Source organism: Balaenoptera physalus (assembly GCF_965194825.1).
Source record: "Balaenoptera physalus genome assembly, chromosome: 9".
NCBI classification, from domain to species: Eukaryota; Metazoa; Chordata; class Mammalia; order Artiodactyla; family Balaenopteridae; genus Balaenoptera; species Balaenoptera physalus.
The window spans coordinates 8110897-8133012 of record NC_138888.1 but is presented as its reverse complement, the minus strand read 5'-3'; the positions used below and the strand labels follow the sequence as shown (position 1 = coordinate 8133012).

Genomic DNA, 22116 nt, shown 5'->3' with positions numbered 1-22116 from the left:
CTAATTCGAAAAGGTACATGTACCCTAATGTTCATAGTAGCATTATTTACTATAGCCAAGATATGGAATCAACCTCAGTGTCTATCAACAGATGAACGGATAAAGAAGAAGTGGCATACCCACACACACACACACACACATACCCACACACACACACACACACACACACACACACACAATGGACTACTACTCAGCCATAAAAGAAGAATGTAGTTTTGCCATTTGCAGCAACATGGATAGAATTGTAGGGTATTATGCCATTTGAAATGAGTCAGACAAAGACAAATACTGTATGACATCACTTATATATGGAATCTAAAAAAATACAACAAACTAGTGAATATGACAAAAAAGAAGCAGACTCACAGATATAGAGAACAAACTAATGGTTACCAGTGGGGAGAGGGAAGGGGGAGGGGCAATAAGGGTAGAGGATCACAAACAATTACCTATAAAATAAGCCACAATGATACATTGTACAATACAGGGAATATAGCCAATATTCTATAATAACTATAAATGGAGTATAACTTTTAAAAATTGTGAATCACTATATTGTACACCTGTAACTTATAGAATATTGTACATCAACTTTACTTCAGTTTTTAAAAAAGCTTACGAATCAGTAAGAAAAAAGCAAACACCCAATAAAAACATGCAAAGGCAATGACTAGGCGATCCCTTCTTCCAACAAGGATCCTTCCAAACCTCCAATAAACAAAGAAAAAAAAAAAAGCTCAACTCCACTGGTAATTACAAGAGTCCAAATCAAACCTAGGACATAGCACTTCTCACCATGAAACCAGCAAAAATTTAAGAAGCAAAAGTAGCTAGAGTTGGAAAGGATATGGAGAAATAAAAATTCTCATTCCATCCTGAGGGTAAATTTTGAACAATTGCATTGGAGAGAGAGTTGGCACTATCTAATAAAATTGAAAATATGTTTATTTGGCTGAGGTGGAGTGGGAGATGGTGGTGACAATGACGGTCCGGTACATTTGCACCATCTGTGTTCCCTGAAAGATCTAGACTGTCTTCATAAGCTCTCAGTTACAGGTAACTCATCTTCCCACCAGGCTGAGAAAGGAGATGGGCCCAGAATGAGGTTGCCCAGAAGTTGAAAATGAAAGGACCATTTCGTTATTGCTCTAATTTCTGCTCTTTGCTTTTCCACGCTGCCTCTTCGGAATCTTGACACAGGAGATCCTCTTTTCCTGCCATACTCTGCCCCTCTCCATGATGAGGCAGGCTTCATTCCACGTACATGACTGTGGCCACAATCTTTCTCAGCCATCAGACAACCATCAGTCTGAGCACAAGATCGTAACAGGCCTGAGCGTCACGCCTGAATGGGCGAAACTAGGGGAGAGAGTTTCCATCCTCACCAGCAGAACTAAATAGCCTTCCCACAAGAAAATAAACAATCCAACTTTTTCCATTTGTAGAAAACAGCAAAGACAGCTTTGTCAGTCTGTGGTATCAAGTATGCTGGTCTCCTGTGAAAATTACCTCACTGACCCGCCCTCATTACAGCTGAAAGTTGGAGAGGTTCCCTCATTAGGGAGGGGGGCCGGTGCCAGCGTACCCACGCTTGTCACCCGCTGGCCCCTGGTGTGGCTTGATGTGGGTGTGGGATGGAGCAGAGCCCACAGCCCTGACCTCACCCGTGCCCTCCACGGTCCCCAGAGCCCACCAGCTCCAGACATCCCACTGTTTCAAGGAGAGGGACGTCAACACGTCATCATCCTGTAATTACAACACAAAGTTACAAATGTCTGTGTGCATCCATCACCATCAAACAGATTGTCTTTAAGTGTTTGTTTGACATTTATTTATTGAGGCCAATATTCACTGATCGATTTTCTATCATTGTAAGTGTACGTGTAAACAGGTTTGTGCCTAGTTCATTTCCACAGACCAACATAGAGTCAGTGTTTTGCGGGGGGAAATTGGCAAGTGTCCCACTTTTCTGCAGTTCTTTTTCTCTCTTTAGGTTTCTTTGGGGACTTTCAAATTTAGATGATTCCAGAAGGCAAACAAAAGAGTTTTGATTTAGGATAATACAACCGGTTCTCAGTAGATAGAACAATGTGTGCAGCAGTTTCTGCTGGCCTTGACTTAGGACACCCTCACATCACAAAAACACAGGGACTGGGCTTCCCTGGTTGCGCAGTGGTTGAGAATCTGCCTGCCAATGCAGGGGACACGGGTTCGAGCCCTGGTCTGGGAAGATCCCACATGCCGCAGAGCAACTAGGCCCGTGAGCGACAACTACTGAGCCTGCGCATCTGGAGCCTGTGCTCCGCAACAGGAGAGGCCGCGACAGTGAGAGGCCCGCGCACCGCAATGAAGAGTGGCCCCCACTTGCCACAACTAGAGGAAGCCCTCGCACAGAAACGAAGACCCAACACAGCCAAAAATAAATAAATAATTAAATAAATTTATTAAAAAAAAAAACACAGGGACGGTTGGTGTCATGGGGGTGTTGCTTCAGTCCCACACCACCACCTCCTTCCAGGCGCTCTCCACCTGGGCGAGCAGGACCAACGTGTGTCCAGTGACGGAAGGACTCACACGTCCTTGGAATGACTCCCATTGCTGATTTATTCCAGCGGTGGTGCGGGGCCCTCTGTGAATCAGATTCCTGCCTGGCTTACCTACCCATAAATCAGCTCTTATTTCAGTCTGAACCTTCCAACCTCACCAGCTCAGACTCAAGCATGAGCAGGCAGGACTGCCAGAACGAGGGCCTCCAGGGGCATAGAAGTTGCCATGTGAAAATTTAAAAGGGTCCTCCTGCGGGTACACAAGGCTCAGGGCTGGACCCACCGAAAGGCTGATCTCAGCCCAGCTCACCTCCTCAGCCGGGCACCTTCAGCCCGTGCAGAAAAGGTCATAGTTTTCCACGGTATCTCTGGCCAGAATCCCTCTTCTTTCACCTCAAGACCATCTATTAGCCCAGTTTTTCTTATCTTATCATTACCACCCTTCTCCCAAGAAGCCTTTTTAGACCTTTTTTTTTTCCCAAATTGCCCCCCCCGTAAAATTTTAATACCTCATATATACTGTACCCCTATTCGTGGACTGAAGCCCTTTGGAAGGCCATAAACCATTGTAATAATCTAAGATTTTTTACTTCCCAAGAACAAGTTTTTGTGATTTCCCCCCATTGAGAGTGCATGTACTAACTGTTACTACAGTAGAGTCTGTCCTCTATCACCAGAGGAATCCACCTGCGCACAGGGAGGGTAGACCCAAGTCATCAGCAGCACTAAAATGACCGGTTCCTCACACTAGTCCCAAGCACCCTCCCTGCCTCGCTGCCCTGGACAGGGCACTGTCCCTGGTCCCTCAACCCACACTCCATGCCCACTTCCCATGCTCCTGCTGCCCTCACTAACCTCCACGCTTCCCCTGGTTTCCTTCTACTCCCGCAGGCTGCTTCCTGGTGTGGAGGAGAGAGAGATTCAGCTCGCAAGGAAATCTCATAATCTTTGAACACTTCATGAAGCAAAACCTCCTAAGTCTTTAAGTTGGCAAGTTGATAAAGTAGTATATTTATTCATTCAATTATTTGTTGGTTCAGTTAATCAATCAACAAACATAAGGAGATGGTTCTGTGAGCAGGATGAACAAGATGTAGCCCTTAAGCACAGGATATGGGGGTTGGGGATGCAGAGTGACTTCCAGAAGGAGCTGGTGCTTGACCAGGTCTCGAGGAGCAAACATGACCTGGTTTAGACAGTTGGAGGGACACCTGCGCAAAGACTGGGGAGACAGACGGAGCCTGACTGCTAAGTTTGGGAAACTGCTCCAGAGTCCAGTATGCTGAGTGCAGGGTGAGTGCAAGGAAACCAGGGCCCTCCTTTGTCTTTTATTACAGACTCTTAAAGTCTACTTTGTCGGAGAGTATTTCTACCCCAGCTTTCTTTTCATTTCCATTTGCATAGAATATTTTTTTCCGTCCTCTTACTTTCAGTCAGTGTATGTCTATAGCTCTGAAGTGAGTCTCTTGTAGACAGCAAATAGATGGGTCTTTTTTAAAATCAGATCAGCCACCCTATGTCTTTTTTTTTTTTTGAATTTTTGAATTTTATTTAATTTATTTTTTTATACAGCAGGTTCTTATTGGTCATCAATTTTATACACATCAGTGTATACATGTCAATTCCAATCGCCCAATTCATCACACCACCACCACCACCACCACCACCCTGCGGCTTTCCCCCCTTGGTGTCCATACGTTTGTTCTCTACGTCTGTGTCTCAACTTCTGCCCTGCAAACCGGTTCATCTGTACCACTTTTCTAGGTTCCACATACATGCGTTAATATACGATATTTGTTTTTCTCTTTCTGACTTACTTCACTCTGTATGACAGTCTCTAGATCCATCCACGTCTCAACAAACGACCCAATTTCGTTCCTTTTTATGGCTGAGTAATATTCCATTGTATATAGGTACCACATCTTCTTTATCCATTCGTCTGTCGATGGGCATTTAGGTTGCTTCCATGACCTGGCTATTGTAAATAGTGCTGCAATGAACATTCGGGTGCATGTGTCTTTTTGAATTATGGTTTTCTCTGGGTATATGCCCAGTAGTGGGATTGCTGGGTCATATGGTAATTCTATTTTTAGTTTTTTAAGGAACCTCCATACTGTTCTCCATAGTGACTGTATCAATTTACATTCCCACCACCAGTGCAAGAGGGTTCCCTTTTCTCCACACTCTCTCCAGCATTTGTTGTTTGTAGATTTTCTGATGATGCCCATTCTAACTGGTGTGAGGTGATACCTCATTGTAGTTTTAATTTGCATTTCTCTAATAATTAGTGATGTTGAGCAGCTTTTCATGTGCTTCTTGGCCATCTGTATGTCTTCTTTGGAGAAATGTCTATTTAGGTCTTCTGCCCATTTTTGGATTGGGTTGTTTGTTTAATATTGAGCTGCATGAGCTGTTTATATATTTTGGAGATTAATCCTTTGTCCGTTGACTCCTTTGCAAATATTTTCTCCCATTCTGAGGGTTGTCTTTTCGTCTTGTTTATGATTTCCTTTGCTGTGCAAAAGCTTTGAAGTTTCATTAGGTCCCATTTGTTTATTTTTGTTTTTATTTCCATTACTATAGGAGGTGGATCAAAAAAGATCTTGCTGTGATTTATGTCAAAGAGTGTTCTTCCTATGTTTTCCTCTAAGAGTTTTATAGTGTCCGGTCTTACACTTAGGTATCGAATCCATTTTGAGTTTAGTTTTGTGTATGGTGTTACGGAGTGTTCTAATTTCATTCTTTTACATGTAGCTGTCCAGTTTTCCCAGCACCACTTATTGAAGAGACCGTCCTTTCTCCACTTTATATCCTTGCCTCCTTTGTCATAGATTAGTTGACCATAGGTGGGTGGATTTATCTCTGGGCTTTCTATCTTCTTCCATTGATCTATGTTTCTGTTTTTGTGGCAGTACCATATTGTCTTGATTACTGTACCTTTGTAGTATAGTCTGAAGTCAGGGAGTCTGATTCCTCCTACTCCGTTTTTTTTCCCTCAAGACTGCTTTGGCTATTCGGGGTCTTTTGTGTTTCCATACAAATGTTAAGATTTTTTGTTCTAGTTCTGTAAAAAATGCCATTGGTAACTTGATAAGGATTGCATTGAATCTGCTTTGGGTGGTATAGTCATTTTCACAATATTGATTCTTCCAATCCAAGAACATGGTATATCTCTCCATCTGTTGGTATCATCTTTAATTTCTTTCATCAGTGTCTTACAGTTTTCTGCATACAGGTCTTTTGTCTCCCTAGGTAGGTTTATTCCTAGGTATTCTTTTTGTTGCAATGGTAAATGGGAGTGTTTCCTTAATTTCTCTTTCAGATTTTTCATCATTAGTGTATAGGAATGCAAGAGATTTCTGTGCATTAATTTTGTATCCTGCAACTTTACCAAATTCATTGATTAGCTCTAGTAGTTTTCTGGTGGCATTTTTAGGATTCTCTATGTATAGTATCATGTCATCTGCAAACAGTGACAGTTTTACTTCTTCTTTCCTGATTTGGATTCCTTTTATTTCTTTTTCTTCTCTGATTGCCGTGGCTAGGACTTCTAAAACTATGCTGAATAATAGTGGTGGGAATGGACATCCTCGTCTTGTTCCTGATCTTAGAGGAAATGTTTTCAGTTTTTCACCATTGAGAATGATGTTTGCTGTGGGTTTGTCATATATGGCCTTTATTATGTTGAGGTAGGTTCCCTCTATGCCCACTTTCTGGAGAGTTTTTATCATAAATGGGTGTTGAATTTTGTCAGAAGCTTTTTCTGCATCTATTGAGATGATCATATGGTTTTTATTCTTCAATTTGTTAATATGGTATATCACATTGATTGATTTGCATATAGTGAAGAATCCTTGCATCCCTGGGATAAATCCCACTTGATCATGATGTATGATCCTTTTAATGTGTTGTTGGATTCTGTTTGCTAGTATTTTGTTGAGGATTTTTGCATCTATATTCATGAGTGATATTGGTCTGTAATTTTCTTTTTTTGTAGTATCTTTGTCTGGTTTTGGTTTCAGGGTGATGGTGGCCTCATAGAATGAGTTTGGGAGTGTTCTTTCCTCTGCAATTTTTTGGAAGAGTTTGAGAAGGATGGGTGTTACCTCTTCTCTAAAGGTTTGATAGAATTCACCTGTGAAGCCATCTGGTCCTTGACTTTTGTTCGTTGGAAGATTTTTTTTTTTAATAAATTTATTTATTTTTATTTTTGGCTGTTTTGGGTCTTCGTTTCTGTGCGAGGGCTTTCTCTAGTTGCAGCGAGCGGGGGCCCCTCTTCATTGTGGTGCGAGGGCCTCTCACTGTCATGGCCTCTCTTTTTGCGGAGCACAGGCTCCAGACGCGCAGGCTCAGTAGTTGTGGCTCACGGGCCCAGTTGCTCCACGGCATGTGGGATCTTCCCAGACCAGGGCTCGAACCCATGTCCCCTGCATTGGCAGGCAGATTCTCAACCACTGCGCCACCAGGGAAGCCCTGTTGGAAGATTTTTAATCACAATTTCAATTTCATTACTTGTGATTGGTCTGTTCATATTCTCTATTTCTTCCTGGTTCACTCTTGGAATGTTACACCTTTCTAAGAATTTGTCCATCTCTTCCAGGTTGTCCATTTTACTGGTATAGTGTTGCTTGTAGTAGTCTCTTAGGATGCTTTGTATTTCTGTGGTGTCTGTTGTAACTTCTCCTTTTTCATTTCTAATTTTATTGATTTGAGTCCTCTCCCTCTTTTTCTTGATGAGTTTGACTAATGGGTTATCAATTTTGTTTATCTTCTCAAAGAACCAGCTTTTAGTTTTATTGATCTTTGCTATTATTTTCTTTGTTTCTATTTCATTTATTTCTGCTCTGATCTTTATGATTTCTTTCCTTCTGCTAACTTTGGGTTTTGTTTGTTCTTCTTTCTCTAGTTTCTTTAGGTGTAAGGTTAGATTGTTTATTTGAGATTTTTCTTGTTTTTTGAGGTAGGCTTGTATAGCCATAAACTTCCCTCTTAGAACTGCTTTTGCTGCATCCCATAGATTTTGGATCGTCGTGTTTTCATTGTCATTTGTCTCTAGGTATTTTTTGACTTCCTCTTTGATTTCTTCAGTGATCTCTTGGTTACTTAGTAACGTATTTTTTAGCCTCCATGTGTCTGTGCTTTTAACGTTTTTTTCCGTGTAATTCATTTCTAATCTCATAGCGTTGTGGTCAGAAAAGATGCTTGATATGATTTCAATTTTCTTAAATTTACTGAGGCTTGATTTGTGACCCAAGGTATGATCTATCCTGGAGAATGTTCCATGCACACTTGAGAAGAAAATGTAATCTGCTGTTTTTGGATGGACTGTCCTATAAATATCAATTAAATCTATCTGGTCTATTGTGTCATTTAAAGCTTCTGTTTCCTTATTTACTTTCATTTTGGATGATCTGTCCATTGGTGTAAGTGAGGTGTTAAAGTCCCCCACTATTATTGTGTTACTGTCGATTTCCTCTTTTATAGCTATTAACAGTTGCCTTATGTATTGAGGTGCATGCACCTATGTTGGGTGCATATATATTTATAATTGTTATATCTTCTTCTTGGATTGATCCCTTGATCATTATGTAGTGTCCTTCCTTGTCTCTTGTAACATTCTTTATTTTAAAGTCTATTTTATCTGATATGAGTATTGCTACTCCAGCTTTCTTTTGATTTCCGTTTGCATGGAATATCTTTTTCCATCCCCTCACTTTCAGTCTGTATGTGTCCCTAGGTCTGAAGTGGGTCTCATGTAGACAGCATATATATGGGTCTTGTTTTTGTATGCATTCAGCAAGCCTGTGTCTTTTGGTTGGAGCATTTAATCCATTCACATTTAAGGTAATTATTGATATGTATGTTCCTATGACCATTTTCTTAAATATTTTGGGTTTGTTATTGTAGGTGTTTTCCCTCTCTTGTGTTTCTTGCCTAGAGAAGTTCCTTTAGCATTTGTTGTAAAGCTGGTTTGGTGGTGCTGAACTCTCTCAGCTTTTGCTTGTCTGTAAAGGTTTTAATTTCTCCATCGAATCTGAATGAGATCCTTGCTGGGTAGAGTAATCTTGGTTGTAGATTCTTCCCTTTCATCACTTTAGGTATATCATGCCACTCCCTTCTGGCTTGTAGAGTTTCTGCTGAGAAATCAGCTGTTAACCTTATGGGAGTTCCCTTGTATGTTATTTGTCGTTTTTCCCTTGCTGCTTTCAAGAATTTTTCTTTGTCTTTAATTTTTGCCAATTTGATTACTACGTGTTTCAGTCTGTTTCTCCTTGGGTTTATCCTGTACGGGACTCACTGCGCTTCCTGCACTTGGGTGGCTATTTCCTTTCCCATGTTATGGAAGTTTTCGACTATAATCTCTTCAAATATTTTCTCTGGTCCTTTCTCTCTCTCTTCTCCTTCTGGGACCCCTATAATGCGAATGTTGTTGCGTTTAATACTGTCCCAGAGGTCTCTTAGGCTGTCTTCATTTCTTTTCATTCTTTTTTCTTTATTCTGTTCTGCAGCAGTGAATTCCACCATTCTGTCTTCCAGGTCACTTATCCGATCTTCTGCCTCAGTTATTCTGCTAATGACTCCTTCTAGTGTATTTTTCTTTTCAGTTATTGTATTGTTCATCTCTGTTTGTTTGTTCTTTAATTCTTCTAGGTCTTTGTTAAACATTTCTTGCATCTTCTCGATCTTTGCCTCCATTCTTTTTCCGAGGTCCTGGATCATCTTCACTATCATTATTCTGAATTCTTTTTCTGGAAGGTTGCCTATCTCCACTTCATTTAGTTGTTTTTCTGGGGTTTTATCTTGTTCCTCATCTGGTACATAGCCCTCTGCCTTTTCATCTTGTCTATCTTTCTGTGAATGTGGTTTTTGTTCCACAGGCTGCAGGATTGTAGTTCTTCTTGCTTCTGCTGTCTGCCCTCCCTCTGGTCACTCTATGTTTTTTGATTGGAGCATTTAGTCCATTGACATTTACAATAATTATTGATAGATATGTAATATTGCCATTTCACTACTTGTTTTCTGGTTGTTTTTTTGTCGTTCTTCCCTGTTCTTTTCTTCTTCTTTTAGTCTGTTCCCTTGTGGTTTGATGATTTTCTTTAGTGTTATGTTTGGCTCCTTTCTTTTTAATTCTTGTGAATCTATTGTAGATTTTTGACTTGTGGTTACCATGAGGTTTATATATGTTGACCTACACTATATCTACTTGTTTTAAGCTGATAGTCATTTAAGTTCAAACACATTCTAAAAGATCTACATTTTTACTCTCCCTCCCTCACATTTTGTGTTTTTGATGTCATATTTTACATTTTCATGGCTACCCTTAAATGTTCATTGTAGTTATCATTGATTTTACAATGTTTGTCTTATAACCTTCATACTTACTTAAGTGGTTGATCCACTACCTTACTGTATATTTGCCTTTACCAGTGAGATTTTTTTCCCTTTCTATATTTTCTTATTTCTTGTTATAGTTGTTTCTTTTTCACATGATGAAGACCTTCTAACATTTCTTGTAAGGTCAGTTTAGTGGTGATGAACTCTTTAAGTTTTTGCTTGTCTGGGAAACTCTTTATCTCTCCTTCAATTCTGCATGATAATCTTACTGGGTAGAGTATCCTAGGTTGTAGGTTTTCCCTTTCAACACTTTAAACATATCAAGCCACTCCCTTCTGGCCTGCACAGTTTCTGCTGAGAAATCAGCTGACAGCTTTATGGGGGGTTCCCTGGTATGTGACTCTTTGGTTTTCTCTTGCTGCCTTCAAAATTTTCTCTGTATCATTAACTTTTGCCATTTTAATTATAATATATCTTGGTAGGGGGTCTCTTTGGGTTCATTTTGTTTGGTGTGCTTTCTGGACCTAGGTAACTCTTTCCTTCTTCAGGTTAGGGAAGTTTTCAGCCATAATCTCATCAAATACATTTTCTGTGTCTTTCACTCTCTTTTCTCCTTCTGGGATGCCTATACTGCAAATGTTAGTACACTTGATATTGTCCCAGAGGTCCCTTAAACTATTTTCATTTTTTAAATTTGTTTTTCTTTTTACTTTTCTGATTGGGTGATTTCCACTAATCTATCTTGCAGGTCGCTATGTGTTTTTCTGTATCACCTAATCTGGTGTTAATCCCTTCTAATGTATTTTTCATTTCAGTTATTATATTCTTCAGCTCTGACTGTTTGAAACATAGTCTTGTTTGAAATATAATCTTCCCTCTTCTCATTTTGTTTAACTTTCTATGTTTGTCTCTATGAAATTAGGCAAAACAGTTACATATCCTGGTCTGGAAGGTGTGTCCTTGTGTGGGAGCATCTGTATGGAGTCTATGTGTGCCCAGTGGCTTTGATGGGAGGGCTGGAGCTGAAATGAGCACAGGCTACATCTTCTCCCTGCGTGTGCTGGCAGCCTCCATGTTGGTGGGAGGTAAGGCTGGAGTTGGAGGGGCTAGAACTGGAGCCAGGTGTGAGCCTGGGCTTCTCCTATTGAGGGGTGGGGCTGGGGCCCAAGGGGCTAGAGCAGGAGCCCTGAGGGAGTTGGGCTTCTCCCTGGTGTGATGGCAGTCTCCACCTGGGTTGGGGACATGGTTGGGGTCCTGAGGGGTTGAAGCCACACTTCTGAGTTGGCTCCAGGTCTCCGAGCTGACTAGAGGTTCGAGCACCTCACTCCTTACGGAGGATCCCCGAGCCTGTGATATCCCCCTCCTCTTCTGGGTCACCCACTAGGGGTGTGGGTCCTGAATAGACTGCTTCTCCTCCCCTCCTACCAGACTCCATGTGGTTCTTTCTTTACAGCCTTGGTTGTAGAAAAGCCATCTGCTAGTCTTCAGGTGATTCTCAGCAAGAGTTGCTCTATGTGTAGCTGTGTTTTGGGGTTTATTTATTTATTTATTTATATTTTATTTTTGGCTGCATTGGGTCTTTGCTGCTGCACACGGGCTTTCTCTAGTTGCGACAAGCGGGGGCTACTCTTCGTTGCAGTGTGCGGGCTTCTCATTGCAGTGGTTTCTCTCGCAGAGCACAGGCTCTAGGTGCGCGGGCTTCAGTAGTTGTGGCTCGCAGGCTCTAGAGCACAGGCTCAGTCATTGTGGTACATGGACTTAGTTGCTCCACAGCATGTGGGATCCTCCCAGGCCAGGGCTTGAACCCGTGTCCCCTGCATTGGCAGGCGGATTCTTAACCACTGCACCACCAGGGAAGTCCTGTAGCTGTGGTTTTGATGTGTTCATGGCAGGAGGTGAGCTCAGGGTCTTCCTACTCCTCCATCTTGATCCCTCTCAAATAACATAACATTTTGAGTTTATATTTTGTACTCTACAATATGTCAACAAATTAAATAGTGATATTCACAATGAACATTGTATAACTGCAAGTACATACACACAGCCTCCTTACCATAATCTTAACTAGAAGGAAAAAAATCACTGTTTGGGGAATGATGACACTTTACCGAAATTACTTTAACAGTATCTCCCTGTGGCAATGAAACTTAAATGCTTTGGGGTTAAGGTTTAGGATAAGATTTTAAAGGCCATTGTAATAACCATTAGGACCTAATAAAAATAATGAGCAAAACTTGTGATAAACAGGCATTACACTGAGGATATCACAATGGCAAACACTCCATATATGTAAATAAGCCTATTAGCTATGCTGCACTACAGCCAGGCATACCTAATACCAAACATCTGGTTGAAAACAAAAAATAATCAAATAATAATGGGTGTCTCCAAGTAGTCATGGATTTGGAATATGAAATAAGATTTCCCATGTTAAGTTTTCTATTCCATGGTCTTTCTGCAATACAGCTTTGCTCTTTATCAAAGTCAGAATTAAATTTAAAAACCAAATTTTAGCATCTGTGTATTTTGCTACTTAAAAGCTAACATATTTTATTTGTAAACCACTAGAATTGCTCTATAAATAGAACTAGAAAATAAAACACAAAATTGAATTTGAAGTCCCTACACTTTTTGTTAACATGGGCATTTAAATATTGAGACTCTTATACATTTTCAAGATACAGATTCCATGTTAATTTCAAAATCTGATTTTGAAACATAAATGCATTTCAAATGTTCACAGATGTTAGAGTTCAAAAACTCAAATTTAAGACACATACATTCTCTGGCAGTAGTAAAGTATATTGTATTTTTGAAGAATTCACAGAACTCTTCAGAAAATGTTTGTGTAAAGTCAAGAAAAAAGTTAACTTGACACTGTAACTGAAGTCTGCCTCATGACAATTACAAAAGACTAAAAAACAGATAACTAACCTGTTTATTATAATCTAAATAAACACCAATAAGTTTTAGATAAACTATCTGATGAATAGTCTAGAATATATCAAAATGATAAACACCATCTCCAAACAAAATTTTTAAATATTTGACTTAAGTGGAAAATAAAAAACAATAGTCCTGGCATTTGCCCAGGACATGCATTCTCAAACTCTATTTATTTTACATAGTAACTTTCATCTCAAGAATTCCATCTTAATGTTAAAAATCTTGAAAATAACCAGAGGCAAACATTCTGCCTGATTCTCCTCAAAGATCTCTATAAGAGATTGTGTACCCATCAAAATTTAAAGACCAGCTTAAACAATTATATTGGGCTGGCCAAAAAGTTCGTTCCGGTTTTTCCGAAACATCTTACGGGAAAACCCGAACGAACGTTTTGGCCAACCAACCCAATGCTTAACGAGTAACTCTTCTCTCTCTCTCTCTCTCTCTAGCTCTCAATCTCTCTCAATCTCCATCTCTCTTTCACATACACACACACACACCCGCACCCACATACCACCCCTTCCAACACACACACAAAGAAATTATACCAAATCAATTTTGGGGTCTAAATAAACAGAGAGTAAATAACTATTTAGCCTAATATTTTTAAGCTACTGTCTGTCCTCTGATACATTTTTGGATACGCTCAAGTTTTTCTACACAATTAGTAAAAATTTTTTTCATTTCAGTAGTAATGCAAAAAATTTTAATGTAAGCGCTTTCTGGGCCATTGGGATGTCTGCTTTATGTCTGAGAATGCAAGATGATTTTATTTGCCATTATGTTTATTGATCACATGGTCACCGGGTAACAGCACTTACTGTTTGGTGAGCTTAGCAGAAATGGACTTAAGAGATAAAAAAGGCATTTTTAAGCCAGTAAAGGTAAAAGGTAAATTGCATTGCAGATGGCGGAAGGAATATATATTTTGCAATATTTTGAGAAAAGGAGAGTGTTGGGTGACACTCAGGGAATTGCATTAACTCAGAGAATGATGTGGAACCTGCCAAGCGAAAGACAGGAGCAGGGAGCAGGCAGTGTGATGTTCACAAGGGAGGCATGACCCAGGTTCACTGATGCTGTCCATTGGAATGGCATTGGCTTCATAATTGTGTTGGCACTAAATGATATATTTATTTTATTTTATAGTTGTATAAGATCTGTAAAAAATGAGATTTTTATATAGGTTTATATTTTTACATATTCATATTAAATATAAAAATTTTTTAATATAAAAAAGTTTAACTGAGTCTCCTGAATTCTTTTATCTACACACAGAAAAATGGGTTTTCTTATCAAATCTTACCATTCCTCTGAAATCTTCTTGTCTGCCTTTCCAACAGATTGGCAGAGCGGGGACATTTCAGACAATTGCTAAATCAGGACCAAAGCTGGGACCCCTGACCCACATCTTGCTGGCAGAAAATACAGTCTTGCAATGTATTCTTAAATATATAGATTTTTATCCAACAATATAATTGCTTATGGCTCTCTGAACAAAGGTTTCATAATGTTTGGCTCCAGCATTATAGCAGTAAAAAAAATAAAAATTATCATACTGATTTAATGTATTCATTCATTCAACCATTATTTACTAAGTATACAGGACAGTGTAGTGGGTTCTGGGGACACAGTGCTGAATTTTAAAGCAGAACCATGGCCTCTGCCTTAATGGAGCTTATGGTCCAGTGGAGAAAATCATTAGTAACCACACAATCATGCAGCCAACAAAGTAATAACCAACTATGGTATGAATTCTGAAGTCACCTACTGCTGTGAGGATGTTGTACAGATAACCAAGACAGGTCATCAAACCGATACTCTATTGCCAAAAAGGGGCCTTTGCTTTGATCAGAATGTTGATGTAGACTAGATTTCTGGCTGTCAACACAAAGAACACAACCTGAAAAGTCACACAAGTCACACTTTCCATAGTTGCTCTGAAGGCCCATCAGTTGTCCAGGGACATAGCTGACCTGATACTGCAAGTTGAACAAAAGTTTCCCACTGAGGAGGAAGAGGAAAGAGAAGGAGAAGGAGAGAAAAGGGAGAAGAAGGAAGGAAGGAGGGGAGAAAGAAAGAAAGAAGGAGGCTTCCCTGGTGGCACAGTGGTTGGGAGTCTGCCTGCCAGTGCAGGGGACACGGGTTCGAGCCCTGGTCTGGGAGGATCCCACATGCCACGGAGCAACTAAGCCTGTGTGCCACAACTACTGAGCCTGCGCTCTAGAGCCCACGAGCCACAACTACTGAGCCCGCGTGCCACCACTACTGAAGCCCAAATGCCTAGAGCCCGTGCTCCACAACAAGAGAAGCCACCAAAATGAGAAGCCCGCGCACCGCAACGAAGAGTAGCCCCTGCTCACCACAACTAGAGAAAGCCCGCGTGCAGCAATGAAGACCCAAAACACAGCCAAAAAATAAATAAATAAATTTATTTTTAAAAAAAAAGAAAGAAAGAGGGAGGGAGGGAAGGAGAGAGAGAAAGAAAGAAAGGAAGGAAGGAAGAAAGAGGGAGAGAAAGAAAGAAAGAAGGAGAGAAAGGGAGGGAGGGAGGAAGGAAGGAAGGGAGGAAGGAAGAGAGAAAGAAGGAGGGAGAGAGAGAGGGAGGGAGGGAGCAAGAAAGAGAGAAAGAAAGAAAGAAAGAAAGAAAGAAAGAAAGAAGGAAAGAAAGAAAGAAAGAAAGAAGGAAGGAAGGAAGGAAGGAAAGAAGAAAGAAGAGAGGAAGGGAGGGAGGGAGGAAGGAAGGAAGAAAGAGAGAGAAAAAGAAAGAAAGAAAGAAAGAAAGAAAGAAGAAAGAAAGAAAGAAAGAAAGAAAGAAAGAAAGAAAGAAAGAAAGAAAGGAAGAAAGAAAGAGAAAGAAGGAAGGAAAGAAGAAAGAAGGAAGGAAGGGAGGGAGGGAGGAAGGAAGAAAGAAGGAGGGAGAGAGAGAGGGAGGGAGGGAGAAAGAAAAAGAAAGAAAGAGAGAGAGAGAAAGAAAGAGGGAGGGAGGGAGGAGAAAACTGTGAGATGCAATGAACAGCATCTTCCACACCCACACTCTCCATTGGCTCCCATCTCACGCAGAGCGAAAGCCAGTATCCTTCCAGAGGCCACAGGCCTAAGTGAACTACGCCCCCAGCCCCCAGCCCCTCGCTCTCCAGCCACGCTGGTCTCCTGGCTATTCCTGGAAGCCACCAGGAGCCCACCCGACCCCAAGGCTTTCGGGGAGTGATCTTCCCCTGGATATCCGCTCCCCCCGCAAATCCCGACTGCAACACCACAGGGGACCTCTGTCTTTTAATGTTACCCCCATGTGGGCCAATGACGGCACACCAACGTGCAGTTAATAACTATGTTAAAATAGTTTTTGAAAATATATTGAGTACTTACTAGGGCTCAGGCACTGTGCTAAATGCTGCATATGAATTATTTGTTTAATTGGTGCTGCCACCCCGTCAAGGGTATTCTCACCCTATGTTGCAGAAGGGGAAACGGAGACTTAGAGAGATCAGGTAACTTGCCAGTGGTCACACAGGCGGCAAGGGGAATGACCAGGGTTAGAGCAAGGATTCAAATCAGGAACATGTCTCCGAAGCTCAAGCTCTCAACCACTGTCTTATACGGCTCACCCATTTAGGAAACGGAGCTCTACAAAACACCAAACGAGTGCGGTGTGTGTGGATAGCACTTCAGCGGTCCATCCAGTCCAAGAATGACTGCTAGGGGATCTAGCAAAACCTAGGGAACAGGTGCATTGCGTCCCCTTTATCATAATAATAGCAAGGAGGAGGAAGCAGATGAGAATGACAGTGAGAGAGCAAAACCTATCACTTATGCAGGATTTCCATGGGATGTACCGAACATTATGCTTCAGACAAACTCCTATAAATATTATTTCTTGGTTTTTATAAATATTGGTCAGCAGAGAGTTTGGGGTTTTACTCTGGGAACTATCTGAAGTGCAGATTATATATTACAAAGTACAGTCAGGTCCGCATCCCTTCACTTTGTCAGTTGGCTTGCAGGGGGGAGGTTTAGAGAACAAACTACAATGTGCACAAGCAGAAGGCCGTTCGCTCTACAAGGAGGCAGCCCTAGAGGCGGCAGGAGACGTGGTCTTCCCCAGAGGGCAGTTCTAGGTCTACTTCAGCCTGCAGACAAATGGACCCTTAAAGTCAAGTCGCAGGCCATGGACACCCACGATAATTCTCACCAGGCAAATGTCTTTAATGAATCTTACCAAACGCTGTTTGCAGCCATTTTTAAAAATCTTAGTAAAGAGCCAGAAACGTCTTGAAACATTTTAACTTTCAAGAAGTTTAAAGCAATTGAGCTATGTAGAGTCGTTAGCAACAAGCCTTGAAAATGACAGTTTAGGGACTTCCCTGGTGGCACAGTGGTTAAGACTCTGCGTTCCCAATGCAGGGGGCCTGGGTTCGATCCCTGGTCAGGGAACTAGATCCCACATGCACGCCACAACTAAGAGCTCGTGAGCTGCAACTAAGAAGCCTGCCTGCCACAACTACGACCCAGCCCAACCAAAATAAATTAACTAATTAAATTTAAAATAAAATTTAAAAAAATAAAATGACAGTTTAGGTTTTCAAAGAGACTATCTTATGTTCTCTGACAATAATTCAATGTCTATTAAGACAGCTCCTAGTTATTGATAATGAAACCATGTCATCAGCCTATGGGATAATGCTTTCTATTCCACTTTCCACAACTAAAAACATGTGCCATCTAAGTTGAGAAAAATGTTAGACTAAAATATGAGAAGAAATATCTAAAGGAAAGAGCGGTTGAAGTTGACCATTGTTAGATGTCAAGCCCTGTCGTAGGCAATAGGGATACAAAATGAATACAGACCGATTGCCACCCTGGATAAACCCCAAGCCTTGTGGAGAGAAGAGATCTAGAAGCAAATCGTTACAATATAGACCAGCGAGTACCAGGACAGAGAGAGGGGCAGATAGAGCGCAGGGGAATGACCAAGTTGGCCTAAGGTGTCAAAAAAAGGCACCATTACACTAAATCTTAGAGAATAGTGGATTTTCCCAAGAAGAGAAATAGATGGAGGGAACAAGTGAAATATTTAAAGAAATAAGAACTAAGACATAGAACCTACACAAATCTGATTACCTTCTCGTAGAAAGAAACTCCTTGGCAGGAAGTGGAGGGAGTCAAATCGAAAAGCAACATCATGGTTGACACCCACGCACGGTTGTCCTCAACTGCGGTTGGTGAAAATGTCTGAAAACTGAATATGGCATCCCGGTAACCTAAATAAATCAGAACAAAGGATTTGGGAAAAAAAAAAAAAAAAGAACTTGAAGCCTGAGCTCTTGCCTAAAGGGAATTATTTTGTTGTGAGTAAGAAAGAGAACTGCTAACAGTGATTGAAATCAGCATACCTTAGAAACTCGCTGCTGGCTAATTTAGAGGCTTCCTGTTTGGAGCCTTTACAAGACTCAGCATGTAGGCTAAATACTCTATCCAGATGGATCAGACTCGCAAACAAAGAAAGGAGTGTTCTTTCCTGCATCACCATTTCCACAGGCTCTGTGATGCAGGGAACTCCTAACTACACCGTGGCAGCTTCTAAGGAAGGGAACATGGTCACTCAGTGCAGTGGTCATTCCGGACTGGGTCCGTCTGCTGCAGAGGGCATCACTGGAACAAGAAGTGAAACTTGAACGGTATCTGAGGGTTACGGGATAGTGACGCACAATTGCCAATGTTCTGTCTTTGAAGGCCGTCTAGAGTCTGTGTAGGAGAATGCCCTTGTCTGCAGGAAATACAAAGTACTCGGTGGTGATGGCACCTCACAACAGCAACTAACTCTCAAAATATTCTGAAAAAGCTAAGGGTCTTGTACTATAATTGCAACTTTTAGGTAAATTTGAGATGGCTTCAAAATAAAAAGAATTTTAAAGTTTAAAACTTGAAAAAGTAAAAGATCATCTGTTCTCAAATGAACAAAACTAACACGGTAATGTGCTCCTTTGGGGTGGGGAGGGGACCCCTTCATACTGTTCCAAGCCACTCTGCTTTCCCACCAATCCTGTTTTTAGGAGAGCGTGGAGGGGAGAAAAGCACAGAAATACTGCCACCTACTGGTGTAGAGCAAATATATTTAGGGTAAAAGACAAAAAAAGGTTTTTTCTGGACAGGGGAAGAATGAAGCTTTTTATGGGGATTGACTTTTAAAGGCTGTTGGAGACCGAGGCAAACAGGCCCTTTAACCTTGAGGCCTGCATTTGAATTAAATCTGAGACTCAGAGCTGATGGCAGATGGCTCTCTGGGTTTCAGATGCGTCCTAGGCGAATGGGGCGTTTAAGAGGAAGGGATACATTCAAGGGGTACAATAGAGACACAAAATTTTTCACTCCCCATCCCAGCAAACTTGGAGAAGATGAATTCTCTAGGAAAGAGAAGAAATGGGCAAACTAGCTCTAAGCACAGATACCAGGCCAGGCCCCAAGGAGGAAAAGACTGCGAACAAGATCTAAGGCAGGAGGGTAGAGAAGATGGCGGAAGAGTAAGACGCGGAGATCAGCTTCCTTCCCACAGATACATTAGAAATACATCTACACGTGGAACTGCTCCTACAGTACACCCACTGAACGCTGGCAGAAAACGTCAGACCTCCCAAAAGGCAAGAAACTCCCCACGTACCTGGGTAGGGCAAAAGAAAAAAGAAATAACAGAGACAAAAGAATAGGGACGGGCCCTGCACCAGTGGGAGGGAGCCGTGAAGGAGGAAAGGTTTCCACACACTAGGAGCCCCTTCGCGGGCAGAGACTGCGGGTAGCGGAGGGGGGGAGCTTCGGAGCCACGGAGGAGAGCGCAGCCACAGGGGTGCGGAGGGCAAAGCGGAGAGACTCCCGCACGGAGGCTCGGCGCCGAGCAGCACTCACCAACCCGAGAGGCTTGTCTGCTCCCCCGCCGGGGCGGGCGGGGCTGGGAGCTGAGGCTCGGGCTTCGGTCGGATGCAGGGAGAGGACTGGGGTTGGCGCGTGAACACAGCCTGAAGGGGTTAGTGCGCCACAGCTAGCCGGGAGGGAGTCTGGGAAAAAGTCTGCAGCTGCCGAAGAGGAAAGAGACTTTTTCTTGCCTCTTTGTTTCCTGTCGCGCGAGGAGAGGGGGTTCAGAGCGCCGCCTAAACGAGCTCCAGGGACGGGCGCGAGCCGCGGCCATCAGCGCGGACCCCAGAGACGGGCGTGAGATGCTAAGGCTGCTGCTGCCGCCACCAAGAAGCCTGTGTGCGAGCACAGGTCACTCTCCACACCGCCCCTCCCGGGAGCCGGTGCAGCCCGCCACGGCCAGGGTCCCGTGATCCGGGGACAACTTCCCCGGAAGAACGCACAGCGCGACTCAGGCTGGTGCAACGTCATGACGCCTCTGCCGCCGCAGGCTCGCCCCGCATCCGTACCCCTCCCTCCCCCCGCCCGACTGAGCCAGAGCCCGCGAAGCAGCTGCTCCTTTAACCCCGTTCTGTCTGGGCGGGGAACAGACGCCCTCAGGCGACCTACAAGCAGAGGCGGGTCCAAATCCAAAGGTGAACCCCGGGAGCTGTGCGAACAAAGAAGAGAAAGGGAAATCTCTCCCAGCAGCCTCAGAAGCAGCGGATTAAAACTCCACAAACAACTTGATGTGCCTGCATCTGTTGAATACCTGAATAGACAACGAATCATCCCAAATTCAGGAGGTGGACTTTGGGAGCAGGATATATTAATTTTTCCCCTTTTCCTTTTTTTGTGAGTGTATATGTATATGCTTCTGGGTGAGATTTTTGTCTGTATAGCTTTACTTTATAATAGTTTTATTTTACTTCACTATATTATATCCTCTTTCTTTCTTTCTTTCTACTTTTTCTCCCTTTTACTCTGAGCCATGTGGATGAAAGGCTCTTGTTGCTCCAGCCAGGCATCAGGGCTGTGCCTCTGAGGTGGGAGAGCCAACTTCAGGACACTGGTCCACAAGAGACCTCCCAGCTCCACATAATACCAAACGGCGAAAATCTCTCAGAGATCTCTATCTCAACATCAAGACCCAGCTTCACTCAACGACCAGCAAGCTACACTGCTGGACACCCCATGTCAAAGAACTAGCAAGACAGGAACACAGCCCCATCCATTAGCAGAGAGGCTGCCTAAAATCATAATAAGGCCAGAGACACCCCAAAATACACCACCAGACGTGGACGTGCCCACTAGAAAGACAAGATCCAGCCTCATCCACCAGAACACAGGCACTAGTTCCCTCCACCAGGAAGCCTACACAACCCACTGAACCAACCTTAGCCACTGGGGACAGATACCAAAAACAACGGGAACTATGAACCTGCAGCCTGTGAAAAGGAGACCCCAAACACAGTAAGATAAGCAAAATGAGATGACAGAAAAACACACAGCAGATGAAGGAGCAGGGTCAAAACACACCAGACCTAACAAATGAAGAGGAAATAGGTAGTCTACCTGAAAAAGAATTCAGAATAATGATAGTAAGGATGATCCAAAATCTTGGAAACAGAATAGACAAAATGCAAGAAACATTTAACAAGGACGTAGAAGAACTAAAGAGGAACCAAGCAACAATGAAAAACGCAATAAATGAAATTAAAAATACTCTAGATGGGATCAATAGCAGAATAACTGAGGCAGAAGAACGGATAAGTGACCTGGAAGATAAAATGGTGGAAATAACTACTGCAGAGCAGGATAAAGAAAAAAGAATGAAAAGAACTGAGGACAGTCTCAGAGACCTCTGGGACAACATTAAATGCACCAACATTCGAATTATAGGGGTCCCAGAAGAAGAAGAGAAAAAGAAACGGACTGAGAAAATATTTGAAGAGATTATAGTTGAAAACTTCCCTAATATGGGAAAGGAAATAGTTAATCAAGTCCTGGAAGCACAGAGAGTCCCATACAGGATAAATCCAAGGAGAAACACGCCAACACACATATTAATCAAACTATCAAAAATTAAATATAAAGAAAACATATTAAAAGCAGCAAGGGAAAAACAAGAAATAACACATAAGGGAATCTCCATAAGGTTAACAGCTGATCTTTCAGCAGAAACTCTGCAAGCCAGAAGGGAGTGGCAGGATATACTTAAAGTGATGAAAGAGAAAAACCTACAACCAAGATTAATCTACCCAGCAAGGATCTCACTCAGATTTGATGGAGAAATTAAAACCTTTACAGACAAGCAAAAGCTGAGAGAGTTCAGCACCACCAAACCAGCTTTACAACAAATGCTAAAGGAACTTCTCTAGGCAAGAAACACAAGAGAAGGAAA

At 42.1% G+C, this 22116-nt stretch overlaps 1 protein-coding gene and 1 pseudogene across 2 annotated transcripts in view; both read right to left on the bottom strand.

The window, feature by feature from the left end:
- Positions 1-19819, bottom strand: part of LOC309667293 (uncharacterized protein) — a 94298-nt gene extending 74479 nt beyond the window's left edge. Inside the window, exons 1-2 of the mRNA XM_082475678.1 lie at positions 19728-19819; positions 17949-18088 (exon numbers count right to left, since the gene is read on the bottom strand). Coding sequence (XP_082331804.1) covers positions 17949-18011 — 63 coding nt within the window. The 5' untranslated portion in view covers positions 18012-18088; positions 19728-19819. The remainder of the gene's footprint in view (positions 1-17948; positions 18089-19727) is intronic.
- LOC309667378 (coiled-coil domain-containing protein 86 pseudogene) overlaps positions 1-22116 on the bottom strand; it is a 307112-nt pseudogene that overhangs the window by 217525 nt on the left and 67471 nt on the right. The window lies entirely within an intron of this gene.